Source organism: Nyctereutes procyonoides, unplaced genomic scaffold (genome assembly GCF_905146905.1).
Source record: "Nyctereutes procyonoides isolate TBG_1078 unplaced genomic scaffold, NYPRO_anot_genome, whole genome shotgun sequence".
In the NCBI taxonomy this organism is placed as follows: Eukaryota; Metazoa; Chordata; class Mammalia; order Carnivora; family Canidae; genus Nyctereutes; species Nyctereutes procyonoides.
Genome location: NW_026575153.1, coordinates 3,147,477 through 3,166,885, shown reverse-complemented (window position 1 = coordinate 3,166,885; position 19,409 = coordinate 3,147,477). Strand labels below are relative to the sequence as shown.

Sequence of the window (19,409 nt, the reverse complement as noted above, 5' to 3'; positions counted from 1 at the left end):
TCAGGAAGTTTGTCCCATTTCATATACAAGTAACATACATACACATAATAATATACAAGTATTTAATTTCCATAATTTGTTGCAGATTGCATTTCTCTGGCTCTCAACAGCGTTAGCTGCTATAGTTTTCCATCTTCTTTCTCTGGTCTTTAAGTTGGATGGCTTATTGAATTTACATTAATTTGTTTTTTTTTTACTATTACCCCACTTTAAACTGCAAGAGGAGGAGGAGGATTCAGAGGCAGGCTAGCAACTACAGGCTAACATTTGAACTTGCTAAGTAAGCAACACTCCTCTACTCTCCACTCTTCAAGATGTTTACCCTCTGGTGACATCTCCATATACTACCTGCAATTCTTGATGTCTTTATCAACGTTGTTGATTTTAACTGTATCAGCAGCAAACATGAAGAGGAGCAGAGATGGCACTCTTACAGGGGAACTCTTAGCCATTGCCCTATTGAACTGTCGCAAACTATAATTTCTTGCAAACTCAAATTTCTGAACTATAAATGAGGATGACATTTGTCTACAGTTATTGTAAGGATTGCCACACTGTTTGGCACATGGTGGGTGTTTGTAAACGTCACTGTTATTATTTATTTAATTTTGAGGTGAAGTGTCAAACATGATAACATATTAAAGTGCTCCAGGGACGCCTGGCTAACTCAGATTGTGGAGGGCAGGAGTTATGCCTATCCTCTATCTTGGGTTGTGGGTTCCTGCCCACATTGGATGCAGAGATTACTTAAAAAAATAAAATCTTAAAAAAAATAAAGTACCCCTTAAACCAGCTTTCACACTAGGAAAACTTCCCTTCCAACATAATCTTGGGGGGAATGTTATGAACACTATGGAGCAGTGCCGTCCAATGAAAATACAGTGCTAGTCACATAGGTGACTTTAAGTATCTTAGTAACCACATAAAAAAGAAAACAGATGGGGGATCCCTGGGTGGCTCTGTGGTTTGGCGCCTGCCTTTGGCCCCGGGCGTGATCCTGGGTTCCCGGGATCGAGTCCCGCGTCGGGCTCCTGGTGTGGAGCCTGCTTCTCCGTCCTCCTGTGTCTCTGCCTCTCTCTCTCTACATCTATCATGAATAAATAAATAAATAAATAAATAAATAAATAAATAAATAAATAAATAAATCTTTAAAAAACAAAAGAAAACGGATGAAGTTAATTTTAATATTATATTTTATTCAAATATAAAAATCTTATTCTAAAATGTAATCAGTATAAAATTATTAATGAGGCATTTTTACATTAAAATTTTCAAACTAAGACTTTGAAATTCAGCATGTTTTTTTTTTTTTTTTGAACTATAGTATCTCAACTTGGGTACTAAGTTTTCAATGGTGAAGTGAAATGTAGTTCTACTCAAAGTTTTGTTGAACACAAATGTTACCCTGCTTCGGCTTGTAAATGTCAATTAAAATGATACAAGGCAATTCAGTGCCTTAGTCACAGTAGCCATATGTCAAATGTCCCATAGCCGTATGTGGCTAGTGGCTACCATTTTGGTCAGGGCAGTATTGGACCTTCTCTAGAAGGCTGTTGTACATTTAGGAGATTCATGGAGTTCATTCTTGCTTTACATGACCCCTGGTTAAAAACTGTCCTTTTCACTTTTTATAACCCAGTTAGTTGGGTTGCTCATTGGTTGAGTGTCTGCTTTTGGCTAAGGTGGTGATCCTGGAGTCCTGGGATCAAGTCCTGCATCAGGCTGCTCGCAGGGAGCCTGCTGCTCCCTCTGCCTGTGTCTCTGCCCCCCCGCCCCCCCCCCCGTGTCTCTCATGAATAAACAGAATCTTTAAAAAGAAGTCAACAAGTTACTTTCTGTATATTCACTGCACATTATTTAAGTTTGCTTATGAATAAATTCCTTGGGATAAATCCGACAACTTTATAGAAACTGAAAAGTGGGCTATACTGATTTGTTGGACTTCGAAAAAAAATAATGAGGAAACACTGGTTAAACGGCTTTTGGCCCTTGCTCTCTATCCCTGTATTCTGGTCTGATCACAGAATTTAACTTCTAGATATTATGGGTTACCGGGTTCCACCTTCCCGACACGTAAACCTCAGGGTCCGCACCTTTTAGGGCATGTAAAGCTCTCTCCAAAAACCAGGCAGTAGCCGCTGAACTTGCATAGCTAGGGATTCATCCAAAGCCCCCTCCTATTTTTAGCCGGAACAACTGCTTGCCAATTCATTTCTGGAGAGAGACACGCATCCGTCACAAAACAGACACGCGGAGCGTACCTCGGCCAGGTACTGCTCGAAATCCCCTGCCTACTCCCACCCACCGAAACTCGGAAGCTCAATTGTTTTCCTGCGCCGGCTGCAGCGCGCCCCGGCAAGCCCGCGCGCCTCCCTCCCGCGCGCCCGACTCCGCCCGCCCCCGGCAGCCCTGCACCGCCGGGGCAGCCCTGCGCCGCCGGGGCGGGGCCGGGAGCGCGGGGGGCGTGTCCCCGCCTGGGGGCGGGGCCGGGGAGTGCGAGAGGGCGGAAGTCCCCGGGGGCGGTGGGGCCGGCGCGCGCGCCCCGAGTCACTTGTCAGCGCTCGTCTGAGGCGGCGGCTGCGGCGGCTGCGGCGGCGCTGCGGGCTCGAGGTGAGTGGCCGCCGGGCGGGGATGCGCGGCTCCCGTAGCCAGCCCGGAGGGAGGAGGGGGCGAAGCGGTCTCCCTGCGCCCGGGGCGCGGGGGGCCGCGCGGCTGTGGAGGAGGAGGAGGAGGAGGGGGCGCGCCTCGCGCGGGGCCGGCTCCTCAGGTGCTTGCCGGAGCGGCGGAGGTGAGAGCCGCGTGGGAAGACGAGCTCCCGGGGAAGGGCGGCGCGGGAGCGGCCGCGGGGCCGGAGCGCGAGCGCTGCAAGTTCCCGGAGCCCGGGTGGTCCGGCACGAGCGCGGCGGCGGCCGGGACCCGCCGCGACCCGCCGGGCGACTGGGCGCACCCACGTCACGCGCGAACCTCGTGGGGCGTGAGGAGCGGGGCTCACCGCGAAAGGCGGGTTATTTCTGTTTGTTTGCTTTCTCGCTCCTGAGACGTGTTTATTTCCCCTCAGATATTAGAAATTGTGTACTTGTTTGGGCAAACTGCCGTGCGACCTGAAAGAAAGCTTTTTAAAAAAAAAAAATCTGTGGTAATCTCCAGATTTGTTAATACTGAGGACTTGTTGGGACTTCTGTTGAGGCTGTGCCTTCGGTGCGTTTGGTGACAGAAGTGGAAAAGGAAGGGCGTCTGGACCGGGCAGAGGTAGGAGCGAAAATTCGCGGCCGCGTTGGGCAGGGCAGGTCCGGGGTGTGATCGCCCGCTCCCCTCCCGCGGCCGCCTTCCCGACCGTGAGGGCGTCGGACCTGCCCGCCGCGGAAACGGCCCGCTCCGGAGCCTTATTTGGCGAACGGGGCTAGGCGTGAACCTCTTCTGGAAAACTGCCTCGTCGACGCCTCTCATAGTGTGCGCGCCCGTAGCTTGGGTTCTTCAGCCCCGTCTCCGTTCTCCCTCAGTTTGGGAAAAGAGAATCGCAAGATACTGCTTGTTCTTCAGACCGTTCTTGTCACTGTGAGTTGCCCTTTCCGCCTTCCCGCTCTCCGAAGAGGCGAAGAAGCCGGGGTGGGGGGGGGGGGGGCAGCGGGTGGGGGGTTAGAAGTGTGGGAATTACCAAGCTTCCTTCCCAAGGGAGAGAGCGAAGACATTGTTTAGACTTTGCCCCGAAGAAAATTCCCAAGCTGTGTAGAGAAGGTCCCAACATTTCCTTCATGTTGGAAAGCAGAATGGGCTGCTCGCTGTTTCCTGCCTGCTTAGTATTTCAGGAGGAGTTTTGGGCACCAATAACCAGACGGAGGAGAGCTGGAGAAGGACAGTGAGAATATTACCATTGCTTAGGGATCAGAATGTTTTTTAAGGCAAGTGAAGCTAGCCGAGGGAGAATACTAGAAGTGAAATGACATGGTTCTGTAGTGCGGCTGTGACCTTGCCAGGGCTAGCAATTCTAATAAACGAGGTAGGTCAGGAAGGGAGTTCCCAAGTAAAGGGAAGTTGTACGTACGTGGTTTGATATATAAATTACATACATTCTCTTGTAGGGAATAATGGGGACGGAAGAAGTTGAGCCTAACTTTCACATTCTTCTCTTGATACAAGTTAAAGATTAAAAAAGGAGGGGGCAAGCTGCCTGTGAAATATCTGTCGGCTCTACACACTTCTGATTTGTATCATATAATTCCAGTGTCAGGGCGGTCTTTATTAGTTCTATGAAAATCTTTTATTACAGCAGGAAAGCAATTAAATTATGTATGGCTCTTTAATTTTTTCTACTTATTTGTTCATATGTATCTAACAGTTTGACTTCTGGAATGGCCAGTGGGTCTTTTAGGGCCCTGTGCATATTACATCAGTCCTGAATTTGTCCTACCATGCCAGTGTAAAAGCTCATTTCTTTTCTGGTTAGATGCAGTGTAGATTTTTATTGGTTTAATTTTTCTTTAAGGGCCAGACTTGAAAGTTTTGCCTCATTTTCCCCTTATTAGAGGATGTAATCTGTTTGTTTTTATTATACACAGTAGTTCAATATCTACATTTGCCAATATTAATTTGGTGTAATGGGATCAAAGATTTGAATGGGTTAAAAAAATGGAAAAATGTTTTAATGTAAGTAATATAAGGTGATGATTTAGTTCAACAGCAAAGATTGTCCAAGCAAGTGTGCCTTCAATGGTTTTAAAATTATTAAATTATACATCTGTTGTATTTTCAATATTTTTATTTTTTTAAGGTTTTTTAAATTTATTCATTAGAGACACACACGGGGGCGGGGGGGGGGGAGCAGAGACACAGGCAGAGGGAGAAGCAGGCTCCATGCAGGGAACCCCATGTGGGACTCAATGTGGGACTCGATCCTGGGTCTCCAGGATCATACCCTGGGCTGAAGGCGGCGCTAAACTGATAAGCCACCAGGGCTGCCCTTTAATATTTTTGAAGAGAGAAATGTTTTATAGCATTACATTTTAGAAAATATCCATTTCTTCCAATTTCTCCCACCACACATAAACATCACATCAACCAATACCAAACTCAAAGTCACACTTTTTATTTTTATTTTTTTTAAAGATTTTATTTATTTATTCATGAGAGACAGAGAGAGAAGCAGGCTCCATGCAGGGAGCCTGACATGGGACTCGATCTGGGACTCCAGGATCAAGCCCTGGGCTGAAGGCAGGCGCTCAATTGCTGAGCCACCTAGGCGTCCCCACACTTCTTTTAATTATATAAAAGTCCAACCATGAGAGTCATTGTGGGTGTACTTAGAGCAAAACAAAAAAGACAGCACTGAAGTGCTGCTTTTTTTCTAAAGCTCCAATTCCCTTTCATACATTAAGATTAACCTTAAATTCCTACCCTATTTAGTCAGTCTCATTCACTGGTTAATGCTTTTTCTTTACTTTGCCTGATGTGGTGTGTATGTAAAACAAGAAGCGGGTTCTCATTGAAATACCAGTGCTAGAATATTGCCTATCATTGCCTGTCTAAAGGAAAAGTAAATATTGCTCTAAGTGTGGAAAATATCATGTTCCTATAAGAGGAAATACAAGTTGTAATTTATGATTGGAGAGAATAGTTTTGTGCATTAAGAAACAACTTACTTTATAGAATTTTGTATGTGGAAAGCATGAATAAGAATCTATGGATTTGCAGTCCTTTTCATATGTGAGAGTAGCTTAGAATTTAAGGTTTCTTGCCAGCTGCAGGCTAAAGAGTGCATGAGGTAGAGGGGAGGGGAAAATAATTTTGAGTTAAGCCTGAAATAAAATCTTCTTTCTCCTCTGTATAATGAAGTGTTGTAAAGTACTTTGAGTTAAAGTTTGTATGCAGGAAGCCACAAATTGTACTGTAGCAAGTTGTAAAACTGATCAAGTGCCTAGAAATAGATTCTGATATGGAATTTTTAGACTATGGAAATTGGCATCAGTTTAGAATTTGTATATTAGCTCATAGATTCCTTTTTCTGAAAAGACTGAAGTGAGAACTTAATATAGACTTAAACCTCTATATTTTCTCATCCCCCCAAAACAGAATATTGAACATAATTTAGTTGAGTTTATATTAAATACATTTAAATATGTAATAGGATTTCAAATAAACATTTTTGTTAACCATCAAATTTTCTTTCACAGGTTCTTTCATTTTTTGGAATTGGACTTTGAGCTGGTAGAGCCATGAGCAACTACAGTGTGTCCTTGGTTGGCCCAGCTCCTTGGGGTTTCCGGCTGCAAGGTGGCAAGGATTTCAACATGCCTCTGACAATCTCTAGTGTAAGCAAACTTCACAGATTTTATTACAGATGTTCATTCAATGCTTAGTCTTGGAAACCTCAGGGCTGAGTTGTTGAATTCTCTGGATAACCTGTACTCATTACAATTGCTTATGGGATTTGATCTCAGCAAACTTAGTTATGTATAATAAAGGATGTGGAGGGGAGGGAATTTAGCAAGGATAACTGATTTCAGTTAAGCTTATTTTCAGTTTCCCCCAATCTTATTACTGGGAAATGGAAAGTATTTGGAGGACAAATTTCAAATCTTTAAACTGTCACTAATTTGGGGAATTCTCTGGACTTCATATGTAATATTAGAAGATTGCCCTATGGGATTTTCATCGTTCCTTTCAACTCCAAAAGCTGTTAATTAAAAAAGTGTTGATCAATATCTAATAAAATGACTGTTTTTGGTGTTATTTCCTCAACTCCCTTTTGGTGAAGATGAAAGTCAACAGTAAAATTGCCAAAGGCTACTTACCTTTGAAGAAGAGTCTAGGGCTTGGATCTCCTGGATAATGGGCTTATAAATAATTGAGATTTGGTTGTTTACCTCATTACAGATTTAGTTTGAATGTATTCTGTGCATACAATTTAAGGATATGTTTTCATGGATGATGGTATTTTTTTGAGGCTTGACTATGTGTCAAACACTGTTTTACTTTCTTCTTGCTATCAATTACTTGTATAATGTTACAGAGGGCTTTTTTTTTTTTCCACAGACAAATAAATATGAATATCCACTCCCCTTTTACATATGGTAACATGTTATACACACTGTTTCATGTCTTTTGTTTTTCCTCAACAACTTAACCACAGAGAACTTTCCCTAGAGGTTTTGTTTTGTTTTTAAACAACTGTATAGAATTCTCTCTTAGGGAAGTAGCATTTATTTAGCCAGTCCTCCATGAAGGACTGGCATGTGTATTGTTTCCAGTATTGCTATTACAAACAGTGCTGTAGTAGATACCATATAAACATAATTTTTACACATATAGTTGACCCTTGAGCAACACAGATTTGGATTGTGCAGGTCCACTTACATGGGGATTTTTTTTTTCGACAACTATATGTACAATTCTGTAAATGTATTTTCTCTTCCTTAATGATTTTCTTTTTTTAAAAAAAGATTTATTTATTTATTTGAGAGAGAATTTGTGCGAGTGCAGGGGGTGGGGCAGAGGGAGAGGGAGAGAATCTCAAGCAGATACTGCTAATTATGGAGTGCTATGCACACCTTGCTCTCAAGTCCTTCAGATCATGACCTGAGCCAAAGTCAAGAGTTGGATGCTTAACCGACTGAGCCACCCAGGTACCCCCTTATGATTTTCTTTCTTTCTTTTTTTTTAATATTTAATTATTCATGAGAGATACAGAGAGAGAGGCAGAGACACAGGTGGAGGGAGAAGCAGGCTCCCTGCATGGAGCCTGATGCGGGACTCAGTCACAGAACTCCAGGATCACGCCCTGAGCAGAAGGCAGACGCTCAACTGCTGAGCCACCTAGGTGTCCCCCCTTTATGATTTTCTTAATATTTTCTTTTTTCTAGTTTACTCTATTGTAAAAATACAATATATACAAAATATGTTTTAATTGACTGTTTATGTTATGGGTAAGGCTTTCAATAAATAGTAGGCTACTAGTAAAGTTTTGGGTGAGTCAAAAGTTGTATGTGGATTTTCCACTGTATGGGAGGAGTCAGTGCCCCAACTCCCACGCTGTTCAAGGGCCAGCTGTGTATGTGTGTGTGTATACATATATACATATGTATGTATATATGGACAAATACATATACAATTTTGGTAGGTTGTGCCAATTTATACTTTTGTGCAATGAACAAAAATACCTCCTATTCCACCCCCTGACAGCCTTGGCAGGAAACTTGGATTTTTGCCAGATGTTTTATGTGCATCATCTCATTTAATTCTCATGTCAACCTGTGAAATAGTGGTATTATGCCCATTGTACAAAACTGTTATGAGCTCACATGACTGGTATGGAAGAGCTGGCTTTCAAGCAATAATGCTATGCTGCTTCCCTAATAATAAATTTTATCTATAGATTGTTTCTTTAATTAGGTTGTTTCTCTAGTCAGGTATTTAGGAGTCTGTTTTGTTTATTTATGTGTATAAATATATGTACATATACTGCTTCTTACAATATACATACAACTTAATTTTAAAAGAAAAATGTTTGTAACACTCGAAAATTTCTGCTAAAATACTGCTAATCCCTGTTTACTAATGGAGATTTCCTTGTTTCTTGGCCATGAATTTTTAAAACAATTTATTTTATTTTTTAAAGGTTAATTTTAATTTAGCACCAACTTCTGTCTTGATTCCAGTTAATCAGAGTTTACAAGGAAATACATATATGTAATCCAGCCTCTAAGTCTTAGGACTTCATGGTTGAATGAAATTTTAAATGGAAAGCATCCATGTGAAAATATGTCTTATGATTTATTCCTGTTTGAGCAAGGCAATTTTTTTTTCTCTTACTGAAGATCTCTTATGAGGGAAGGAATGATATTTGAATATGTCTTATTTTTATGTTCTATTAACATTTTTTATATTAAGTTTGAATATCTTTATAGATAAAAGACTATAGAAAGTTATTGTTTAGTTTAAAATGCATCCAGTTTTGCTGGAAAAAAAAGTCAAACAAATTGACATCTAGTGAAACAAACTAAATAATCACTTTGTTGTTTGGTAACAACTGGAAATATAATGTGTAAATTTTGTGATACCATGCCTTTAAAAAAGTTTTCTGTGCTTCAGTTCCCTGGCAGACAGTTTGAGGCCTAGCTCCATGTTGAGATGCTGATACAACAGAACACTGTGTACATACATATGTGCCCTCCCCTGGCACAGGAGAAATGCTTTCCTTGTGTAGACAGAGTGCTAATTAAAGGATTTTGAACATACTGATTAAAAGAGACTACGGTAACAAAGCTGCTGAGTTATTTCTGTTCTCTTACAAAAGTCTCTGCCATCTCCTCTGACCTTTTTGGGCCTTGTGCAGTGGGGCATGCAATTCATTCTGGACTGGAGAGGATGGGAAGGGGAGGGGAGGAGTGGAGGGAATGTTGGCTCAACTGTGCTGCTAGGCTGTTGGCTTTCATTGTAGTTACTTTTAACCCCTTGTGTGGTTCAGTTCAAACATGCCTAGTAGTAACATTGCCTAATAAAGATGCATGCCTAATAACTAATTTATATTGTTGTGGTAGGATTAGTAACATTATACCTCATCTTACTTAGTTCCCTAGTTGTGTTTAGTTTGCCTTAATTATGTAAAATTATTGGGATGTATTTCTGTGGTCACTGGATTGTTTAATAGTGTCAAGAAGTAATTAAACCTTTTTTTTCTTTTTAAAGATTTTATTTATTCAGAGAGAGATATCACAAGCAGGGGGGTGGGATAGATGGAGAGGCAGAGCCAGATGTGGACTCTATCTCAGGAGCAGAAGGCAAATTCTTAGCCTATTGAGCCACCCATGTGCCTAAGAAGTAATTAAAACTTGACAGCATGGGGATCCCTGGGTGGCGCAGCGGTTTGGCGCCTGCCTTTGGCCCAGGGTGCGATCCTGGAGACCCGGGATCGAATCCCGCATCGGGCTCCCGGTGCATGGAGCCTGCTTCTCCCTCTGCCTGTGTCTCTGCCTCTCTCTCTCTCTCTCTCTCTCTCTCTCTCTCTCTGTGACTATCATAAATAAATAAAAATTAAAAAAAAAACTTGACAGCATGCTTTAAAAACATATAATTTAGTGATTCTCTTATTTTATTTTATTTTATTTTATTTATTTTATTTTATTTTATTTTATTTTATTTTATTTTATTTTATTTTTATTTTAATTTTATTTTGCAAACACACGAGGGTTTATTTATAAGCTCGAGCTTGGGTCCAAGTATACCCGACACAGCGGAGCAGGGACTTGGACCCTCTTATTTTAATAATATGTATGAAATTCTTAGGGTCTGGCACATGGTATTCTCTTAGTTATAATTACCATAATATTATTACATTGTAATATTATTAATATATTATTATAAAATTAAAAAAAATATTTAGTCTTGAAATATCAAATGCCCCATAATTGTGGGTAATGTAGTCTAATTTTTTTTTTTTTTTTACTTAGAGTCTACTGGAATTGAAAGAGGAAAAAAAATCACAAGTTTGTGCTTAGCTAGGAACCTCCATGTTTATGTTTAGAGTTTAGAAGCATGCTTTGGTCATGTAATGCCATGTGGAACTCCACAGGGCTATTTATGTTCCCTATAACATTGGAACTCTGTGACAGGGAATGTTTTTGTGATAAGTAGGCCATTGGCTGGGACTTAAGCATTGTTTTCTTGAGATTTTGTTGTTACTAGCATGATAACATGCTATTTTGTTCAAACAAGTGTATGAATATGCTGGATATGACTTTGTGCATTAAAATATGCAAACCATACAGGTTTTTTTGCAAACTATACAATTTTAACATTTTGTATGGATTTGCCTATTATGTATAATGTATAATTTTTGCATTCTTTTTTAGGAGGTAGGTTTCTAAGATGAGATTGGTAATTCCTGCAAACTTTAAAAAAGATCCTCAGATTACTGTAACTATATAATCACATGTCATTCTCTTCAGTTTCCTATTCTTAAAATGTAGTGCTGGCTACAGGAGTTTATAGGCTGCCTTTTTATGACCCTGTATTTATGGAAATGCCTTGAAGCCATGGAATGTGGGGATGGGTTTCATTGGAGCAGTGTGGGTTATTGGTCTTTGCCAGTATATTTTATAAGAAGAAATAGGAGACTTCTTGCACAATTCAAGGCCATATTTTGGCAAGTTGACTTTCCTCATGATGGAAATACAGGAAGGATTATATATTTGTGAATAGCATGTCTTAAGTATGGCATCCTAAAGTTGCAAAACTCTGCTGTGTGTTGTTTTCTGATTTATGATGTTAGAGTTTTTTCCCTAAAATGTCCTTATTTGGGTTTCCTGAAGATGATCTCCCAATTCTCCACAAACACATCTAGATTGTTTCTTTAATAGTTAAAAATGAGGCCAGGTATTTTAATACAAATTAGTATTAATACAAAGAACGATTTTGATTCTCAAGAGTTAGAAGAGGATTCGTTGTTACCATCTCAGACAAGATTTTAGTTGAATTTGAAAGGAGAAAGAAATTTACTATTTTCTGGAGTATGGAGTTTGACTTGGGAGTATAAGACAGAACAGAGAAAAGACAGCTGTGAAACATTTTGCCAAGAATTCATTCATGCAGCAGTTATAGCACTACTTCCTAGAAACCATTTAAGAAGATACAAAGTATTGGGGTGCACAAAGGTTGCAGAGAAAAGAAATAAGTACAGTACTATTACATGGTAGTAAGACCTGTCACAAGACATAAGACCTGTCACATCATATTTGATGAAATTATGAAGTTACAGTAAGTGTTTCTCAGTTTCAGTGGGCATATATCTTTTGTATTTGTGGGTTCAGCTTCCTACAGGAGAAATTAATTGAAATGATCCTTAAAGGAAATTTGAACACTTCAGAGTCAACAATTCTATGCGATGGTTTTCAGTGCAAAGTGAAGATGAAGACTTTCTTGCCATTGTGGACTCTGAGCAAAGGACTCTGAGCAAAGTTATGAATATAGTTGAGTGATTCTCCAGACAGGCCAGCTGCAGAGTTTACCTCCTAGAGGAGGATAGAAAGAGACTTTCAGTCCTCTCAAGCTGAAATGGGAGAACCATCCTACCTTGAATAAATGGGCCCATTGTTAATTTTAAGCTGTTGAGTATTTTCTTTTACATTCCCTTCCAACTACCCTGTCATTATGCCAAGTTGGAAAGTTAATGATTTAGTTTGTAAAACTATATAATGTATATTTCATATGTATGTTCATCTTATGCTTTTAAAATATTAATTACCTTTTGTTTGGGGCACAGAGACCAATTTTTTCCTAAGTGGCGATCTATCATTGTGGTCATAAGGGTAAGGAATTTCAAAATAATTCTGAAGATGTTTTTCTGGCTTATTATTAGTAAAGAAATGAAAGATCTTATCAGTGTGTTTTGTTGTAAATTAGTAGTTTTAGAAAAGGGGAGCTTGATTTTTCAGAATTTAATTAATGTTGGGCATTTTGGAAAGTTATTTGTTAAAATAAGAGTGATTTTACTGGTCTGTAGGCCTTCTGTATCTGATAGAGGAAATAATATTGGAGATTGGGTGAAGTAAGAATAACACTTGATTTTATTTTTTAGAGAGAGAGAGTGTGTAAAAGCAGGGGGTGGGGGTGAGGTATTGAAGGGGCAGAGGGAGAAAGAAAATCTTAAGCAGGCTCCACACCACACCCAGCCCAGTGCAGAGCCAGATTCCGGGCTCGATCTCAGGACCCTGAGATCATGACCTGAGGCAGAATCGAGAGTTGGCCACTTAACTGACTGAGCCACCCAGGCACCCCAAGAATAACACTTTAAACCTAAGTAAAGGAGATTTTCACATAACTTTTTTATGTACTCATGAATTAGGTAGAACATTTACTTAAACTGAAGGTATTGAAGACTGTAGACTTATTTTCAGTTATTTTTGAGAACTTTGAAAACAGAGCTTTTCTTTATGATAGTTTTTGGTTAACTATGCTGTTAACCAGTTGTCTTTGTCCAAAATATCTTCTTTTCAGTAGTTCTTACCCAGATTCTCATATACCATGAGGCTAGCCATAGCCTTTCCCCCAGTTACAACCACATGGGAGAAAAACTCTGATAGGAATTAGTTAATCTAGAAGCAAATATTGGTCTGGACAAAAAAGGGGTGGTTTCTTGGTGCCTTATAAGGGATAATTATGTTTCAGTTTTAGTTGGTGAGATTCTAGGTATTTTATTTAAATTTTGAGATACAGAAATATTAATATAAAATGTGACAGAACAAGACCCCGGCATGTGAACTATTAATATATGTATACATTTGCAAATAAATGACATGAAGGAATGAAAAGAGACAAAATCAGTTTTTTTTTTTTTTTAAAGATTTTATTTATTTGAGAGAGAGAGAGCAAGCACAAGGGGGCGAAGGGCAAAGGGAGAGGGAGAAGCAGGCTCCCTGCTGAGCAGGGAGTCCAATGTAGTTTGATCCCAGGACCCCTCCTGGGATTGCAGGATCGTGACCTGCGAAGACAGACACTTAACTGATTGAGTCACCCAGCTGCCCTGAAAAAATGAGTTTAAGCAATTAATAAGTAGTGACCATGGTGACCATTAATTTAGGTATTCTAGGTGCAGAGCTACTCTGTAGCCTTCTTGGGAATGCAGGTTTGGTTTTTATATTACAAAGTGGGAAAATCACTTTTCTAGCATGGGAACCCTGTTTTTATTAAGTTTTTTGGTTGTTTTTTTTTTAGGTAATATTTATGAAAAGACAGAGCAGACAGTATTGAATGTTTAAGGATAGGTCTGGAAGAATTTTTTATAGTATTGTAAAATCATATGTTCACTTCCCTGTCTTTCCCCTATTTTTTTTCCCCTTGTTTTATGTAAGTGGAATTATCTATTGTAAATAACTCATTTCTTTTACAGCTGATGTTGATGCTCATTTTCTATGATGATTACCGGAACAAAGTCCATCGACCTCTTTGGCGTTTAGTACTCCCAGCAGGATTAGATAGTTCTAACACATGACCCTGATAGGCCTCCATGGAGGAGAGTAAAATGGACTGGGAAAGCTAACAGGAGGGAATTTAGATGGAAAGAGAAAAGAGGCAATTTTAAAAAGGCCACAGTGGGAGCACTTATTCCCTGGGTCACATTTGGTACCTAAGCATTCTTCTTAACCCTTCACTCTTTCCTCCTTTAAAGTTTGGTTAATTTATGCTTCTTTTTAGGTAATACATTCATGTTTTGAAATTCCAAAGATACAATAACATATAAAGGAGAGCCTCCTGTTGTCCTGCTGTTCATTTCCTCTTCTGGAAGCAGCCGGGGTTAACAGTTTCTTGTGCATACTTTCAGAGATGATCTATATAGAAAAATGGATATACATGTGTATCCCTCCCGCCCCTCTTTCCAACACAAACATTATCCTTAAAAACTATACTTTTTTTTTTTTTTTTGCGTTTTGTTTTCTTCATGTAATGACGAATCAGTAAGTATATCTTTATTCTTTTTGTGTCGCTGCACCGTTTGGATTTATCATAATTTATTCAACTAGTTTTACTGGCACTGAAGTGTAGTTTTTGCATTTATATATATTGCATATACATGAACTTATCTGCCAGATAAATTCCTAGAAATGGAATTGCTGAGTCAAAGAATTAGATACATTTATAATTTTAAATGATATTGCCAAATATCTCTGTAAAGATACTCCTGCCCACAATATAGGAATGCTGGTTTCCTTATACCCGTGCTAGCACACATTTCAACAGACTTTGATCTTTTCTAATCAGATGGGCCTATTTCCACTTTTCTCCTTTTTTTAGGGCTTAATCACAGGTAGTCTAATTTTCTGTTTTTAAGTGGTTCATTCTTTCCAATTTTGCATGAGAACATATGAAATAAAAATATACTGCTCTTCTATAAATGATACCATTAATTTCTAGGGATAATCTTCGAATTTTTTTGTTCAGAGTTTTGATTAATAATTACCTCTATCATTTGTTTCTTAATTCTTTTTAAAAATTTATTTCCTGTTTTTAAGCAGATTTCCTCTCAATGTTAATATATTACTTCCAATTACACGTGAAAAATTGTTTGTTTTTTGTTGAACAGTGTTTGGCATATTGCCCTCTCATAGACTTTCAGAAAAATTTAAGCAAATCACATTGAATAGATTCAAGGTTGTTACTTTTGGAGTTTCTCCTGGAGCTTGATATATTGTGGGATTTCAAATCCCACTCTTTTTTAGCTCACTTTAAATGATATGACAAGGAGATTGACTATTATGAGCTGTTCATTATGGCTTTGGGACATAGTAAAATTCACCCCCAGGAGACTCACTGTGTTTTCTTATCAACCTTTATTAGCCAACGGAGCTTAACTGAAGTATTAAGTGTTGTATAACATAGTGAGTGAGACATTGTGAAGGCATACTAATGTGTGGCACAGTGTATTTCTTCATTTTACCCTGGTTTGAGCAGCAGAGTGTGTGTGTTGGTTACCTTGGTGACAAAAAGAGTAAGGATACCAGCCATGTTTGTATTTTATGTGGTTAAGGGGGAATGTGACATTTCCTTTTAAATGTGATAGAGGGATGCCTAGCTCACTCATTCAGTAGAGTATGTGACTCTTGATCTCGGGGTTGTGGGTTTGAGCCCCATGTTGGGTATAGAGATTACTTAAAAATAAAATCTTAAAATACATATGATGAAAAGAGTTTGGAACTAGGTGAGAATCTGTACTATTTGTTGTTTGAATTCTGTGACTTGTTAAGCATTTTTTTTTCCGGAATCCAAACATTGATTTAGTAATGGCTATTGTTCTTCACGATAATTGTCTTGAGTAAATTTTGATTTACTAAAATTTTATTTTGATGACATTAACAACTAAATACCATTTACCATTAGTTCTATCAGGGATTTAAGTGTGATTTGGTTCTCTTGAGGATCCAGTTATAAGCCTAGTATTTCCCTAATGATTTCTGAGGTTTTAACTTTTATAGATGGTAAAATAAAAAAATTTAGTAGTGTGGTATAATGCTAGCCAGAGGACGTTGTGGATATGTTCTGAAAGTATTTATTTTCTTGAGGAAAGGTAGTGGAGGACAAATGTCCTTTAGAAAAAAAAATGCTTTATCCCTTAACCAGGAACCCTTAGAGATGATTTGGAGAAAGAAGTTTATATATATATATATACAAGTATTACTACATATGTAATTTTCATGATTCTGGACATTCTCTTGAAGTATTTCTATGCTACTACTCAATATTCTACAAATAGTTCTTCTGGTCTTTTTATAGTAGACATTTTGCTTAAGTGTACCTGTATCCATTCTGGAACCTTCTAGTTACTGGTATCCAATTCTCAGAGTGATACTTTTGATAAACTTTGTCAGTCTGCATATAAATGGGCCCAGTTAATACAACTGAATTTATGGTCCAAATTTAGGGTCCATTTTGAACCCTAAAGTCCTTGGTCTCTTAACTTTTTGTGCTTACTACCTTTGTTTATTCTTTTTTTTAATTTTTTTTTATTTATTTATGATAGTCACAGAGAGAGAGAGAGAGAGAGAGAGAGGCAGAGACACAGGCAGAGGGAGAAGGAGGCTCCATGCACCGGGAGCCCGACGTGGGACTCGATCCCGGGTCTCCAGGATCAAGGCAGGCGCCAAACCGCTGCGCCACTCAGGGATCCCCCTTTGTTTATTCTTACTTTTAATTCTGTACCCATCTTTCAAGGCACATTCATACCAACTGCTCTTTCAAATTTTGACTGCTCTAACCTGCTTGGGTTTCCTTTCTTTCCTGTATTAAATAATAATAATAGTAATGTAAATATGCTAACATTTATCGAGCCCTTGTTATTGTCTAGGTTCTGCTCTAAACATTTTGCACATGTTCCATTATTTAATTCTCACTGATGATCCTCTGAGGAAGTATGATTTTAAAAGGGAGAGAGAGGGCAGCCCGGGTGGCTCAGCAGTTTAGCGCCGCCTTCAGCCCAGGGCCTGATCCTGGACACCCAGGATCGAGTCCCACGTCAGGCTCCCTGCATGTAACCTGCTTCTCCCTCTGCCTCTGCCTGTGCCTCTGCCTCTCTCTCTCTCTTTGTCTCTCATAAATAAATAAATAAAATCTTAAAAAAAATAAAAAGGAGAGAGAAGTTAAATTACATGGCCAGAGTTACACAGCTAATAATTGATTAGGTTAATGATACGAAACAAGTTAAACTGAGTAGTAATAATGCTTTTAACCAGGATATTCTATTTTCTGGAAATAGATGACAGTTTTCACTACTGACAGCTAAGTTTGTGTATTTTTCTTTCCTTTCCGTTCTCCTTTTTTCTTTCCCCTTTCCTTTCTGTTTTTAAGTAATCTTTGCACCCAATTTGGGACTCACACTCACAACCCCAGATTAAGAGTCACATGCTACACCGACATTGAACCAGCCAGCTGCCCCTGTGTGTGTATTTCTTAAAGAGAGGATACATGCTATAGAATAAAAGACATGTATAGATGGAAATAACAGTTTATTAAGAAAAAATATGACAAGTTCCCAAAGGAAGTATCAGAATCATCTAAGAGATTTTTAAAATGTAGGCTCCAGGCTGTAGACATTGAATTCAGGATGTTTAGAGATACATGCTGTCTGGATATTTCTCATCTGCCATTTGTGTTCCATTTTGTAAACAAATATTTGGGAACCATATATGGCTTTGCTTTTTTAAAAAACATTTTTATTATGGATCTTTTGTTACTTAGATCATTTCAGCAAAAAGACTAAGGCTAAATTCATGGGAACTGTCATTAAATAATGTGACAGATCTATTTTTCCCCAACCACCAATCCTTTCCCATTTTTCAGAGTTCAGTTACCATAGGTCAAATCCTTTTTGTAAATAAATGACAATCAGGGTTTAATTCTCTATACAATGTTGTTAAGTATCTTTGTGACAAAGATTTAAAGGACTGAAGTTGGCATACTACTTAAAATATTTAAGACTTTATTAATTTATTTGAGAGAGAGAGAAAGAGTAAGTGTGTGCGTAGGAGAAGGGGCAGAGGGAGAAGCAGACTCCCCATTGAGCAGGAATCCTGACTTAGGGCTAGATCTCAGGACAAGGCCTGAGCCTAAGGCAGACGCTTAACTGACTGAACCACCCAGGTACCCCTACTACTTATGATATTTTAATACTGTAAAATTTAATAATGTTGAATTTATCAAAGACTTCTTTTGGAATCTTTGGCTATACTTGATTTTATTTTATACCTCATTGCAAAACCAGATGGTAATATGTTAAAAAGAACTAGTTACTTTTTTTTTGTTTTAATCCCATGAACCAGAGAAAACTATAGATTTTTGGTCTTCATATTAGGTTTCATAGGAGTACAGTTAAGTACGTATAAGTAGATCATATACTTTGTGAAATTGTGAACCTCTCTCACCAGGGGAAAAAGAACTCCTCTACACTGTGGGTCAAGATGATGCTATAATTCCCAGTTTGTGTTCAATAGACTGATAATCATAATGATAATAGAAGACAAAGGGGAAGCTAGGTTGCAATTGCAGTCAGGTTTCCTCTAGATTTGTTTTGTTAATATACATAATTGATAGAATTAACTGATGAAACATTTTGGTTTCTTTGTTTTTAATTCTAGTCAGGGTTTCAGTTTCTAGAAAATGTCCCGGAGGTTACAACATATAATAACCACCTGCCTCCCAAGGTATAGGCTTCCTGTGTGTCAGTCAGAATTTGTTTTCTGTAAATTTCCAACAGTTCTACTTCTGTCTTTTAGTGTCATGCACAACAAAGGATAACCCTTTCTTACTTAGCCTTTAAGATAAGTGACTGAGTTGTGTTTCCCTTTTAGTCTTGTAAATACTCGTAGGAAGCCATTTCTTCAAATGTTTTTCTCATGACAGTTTGCCTCTCTTTACACTCTTGGGCATATGCTTTTAATATGTGTGACTCTCAGAACTGAAGCTCAGATATATTAAGATCAATGCAAAAGTATAGTTATTAAGTCAGGAAACTGATTTTTGTGCGACTGGATAGTTCAGGGTTTAGGTGCTACTCTGGGCAGTAGGCTGTCAGTGTTTCCTCTGTATACTTCTGTACTGTTGGAAATTTTTACAATATGTGTATCTTTTGTTTAAAAAGAGAAAGTAGACTAAAACTGGCCTATACTTTGTACATGTGCAAATTCAGGCTTGTTTGGACATATCTAAAGGTTAGGAGAGCCTAAGAGGGGCAAATGTTTGTTTATGGGTGTGTGCTGTTTGCATGAAAGATCAAGAAACCTCATGGGAAGGAATTCAGAAAACAGATAATTGAGTGTATTCATGCAAAGCCCCTGGAGATTTCATTATTATTTGTTACTGTTATATTTTATGAGAGATGGGTAAATTCTTGGTAGAGCAGGGTCTGTCCTCTTGGTATCCTTTTCTGGTGC

At 38.7% G+C, this 19,409-nt stretch overlaps 1 protein-coding gene across 13 annotated transcripts in view; it reads left to right on the top strand.

The window, feature by feature from the left end:
* Positions 1–2,504: 2,504 nt before the first annotated feature.
* Positions 2,505–19,409, top strand: part of PDLIM5 (PDZ and LIM domain 5) — a 212,239-nt gene continuing 195,334 nt past the window's right edge. For 3 of the 13 annotated variants that reach the window (XM_055313253.1, XM_055313249.1, XM_055313248.1), the window contains exons 1-2: positions 3,301–3,555; positions 6,168–6,305. In XM_055313253.1, the coding sequence (XP_055169228.1) occupies positions 6,210–6,305 (96 nt within the window). In that variant the 5' untranslated portion in view covers positions 3,301–3,555; positions 6,168–6,209. Of the gene's footprint in view, positions 2,611–2,986; positions 3,250–3,294; positions 3,556–6,167; positions 6,306–19,409 lie in introns of those variants that run through there. The other 10 variants (XM_055313258.1, XM_055313243.1, XM_055313245.1 and 7 more) reach the window with 7 other exon arrangements.